This window comes from Maylandia zebra, linkage group LG7 (genome assembly GCF_041146795.1).
Source record: "Maylandia zebra isolate NMK-2024a linkage group LG7, Mzebra_GT3a, whole genome shotgun sequence".
NCBI lineage: Eukaryota > Metazoa > Chordata > Actinopteri > Cichliformes > Cichlidae > Maylandia > Maylandia zebra.
In genome coordinates, this window is record NC_135173.1 from 30454920 (window position 1) to 30456364 (window position 1445).

The 1445-nt window shown below is 39.9% G+C and overlaps 1 protein-coding gene across 1 annotated transcript in view; it reads right to left on the reverse strand.

The window, feature by feature from the left end:
• Positions 1-393: 393 nt before the first annotated feature.
• The window catches only part of pbdc1 (polysaccharide biosynthesis domain containing 1), a 7212-nt gene continuing 6160 nt past the window's right edge, over positions 394-1445 (reverse strand). The window contains exon 6 of the mRNA XM_004561834.6: positions 394-854. Within this exon, the coding sequence (XP_004561891.1) occupies positions 763-854 (92 nt within the window). The 3' untranslated portion in view covers positions 394-762. The remainder of the gene's footprint in view (positions 855-1445) is intronic.

Below are 1445 nucleotides of genomic sequence, written 5' to 3' on the forward strand. Positions count from 1 at the left end.
TATGAAAACAAAGGCACTGCGCATGCGCGTTTTACCCATATTCTATCGCGATATTTCATTTTCTTAACATTGTCTAACATTATACCGGTATTACCGTGAATGGTGTGATATGGCCCAGCCCTATCTGCAACTACACCACAACTTTCACAGTGTGTAAGTAGCTTAATGTCTTTTATTGTGAAAGGAAGGAACAGGAAGAATCCCTTCTCCTGCATGTGTAGAGTAGATCAGGTTTACAGAAGCTTCAGGTTTCTGTTACGACTGCTGGAAATAAGTTTTTGTGTTTGAAGCTTCGGGAAATCCTCTGCGAGGCCTCAAAGAGCGTTCATGAAGACGTCCCGCCAGCAGGCACTTGTTTGTTTTGGGGGGTAAAACGGAGTTTAAACACAGGGATTGGCGGTGAAATGAAGCTCAGGTTTTATTGGGTCAGACAGATACATTTCGGTTTTTACAAAATAAAATAACCACTTATGATTGGCACAAAAACCTTGAAACTTTACAGTAAATACAAAATTCATTGTGTTCATTACATCAATTTTAAATGTTCAGGAACTGTGAAGAAGACTTTCAAACAGGTCAGGTAGCGTTGGTGACAAAGAGTTCGGTCCTGTTCTGGTTTGTAGAAATGGTTCTGATCCGATCAAAAATTTTAATGCCGGACATCAAAATAAACACAGATGGAAACTTTTCTGGAATAACGAGCGAAGCCTCGAAGGCGTCTGCTCCACTGACGGTCGGCAGTGCTGGGATCCTGACTGCAGGTTAGCTCTTTGAACTTTTGGACTTGAACACAGCATTGTTGTAACCCTCTCTGTTCCTGGCGATCTCAATCGCGAAGAACTGAACCCTGGTGGCTGAAGCCAGAGAAACAGGAGCCAGTCAGAACTCACCTTTATGGGTTTCTTAAGAAAAGGGTCATTTTGTCTCAAATCAACAAATCTTATTTTCTGCAAGATCTGCAAAAAAAGTCATTTATAAAAAGTGCTGTGGAGTTTTAGCTTCATATTTAAAACTATTCATTTTGTAAAATTCTGGATATTTTTTAGCATACTGAAATCTGAAACATAAATCTCTAAGCTGTAAGAAATTTTCACTGTTCTTTCTCATCATCTACATCAATCAGCATCTATACTTTAGGACTGATACATTAAAAAATGTCTCAGTATCTCTAGCTAAAATGTGAGGGAAGTACAGTACGGTGTACTATGTGTTGTACACAGTATACATGTTTACATTTTTTTAAGTTTCTATTAAAATTGAAGACCAAAGCGGAGAAGGCCCATGCCTGACTGAAGACGCCAAACTCGGGAGAGCACACGGAGGTTTAATTCTATTCTAGTGTGGTGATTAGCACTGTTGCCTTTACAGTCAGGCAACAGTGCTAATTCTATCTAGAGTTTGCATATTCGTGTTTGCGTGGGTTCTCTCCAGGTACTCTGCTACTG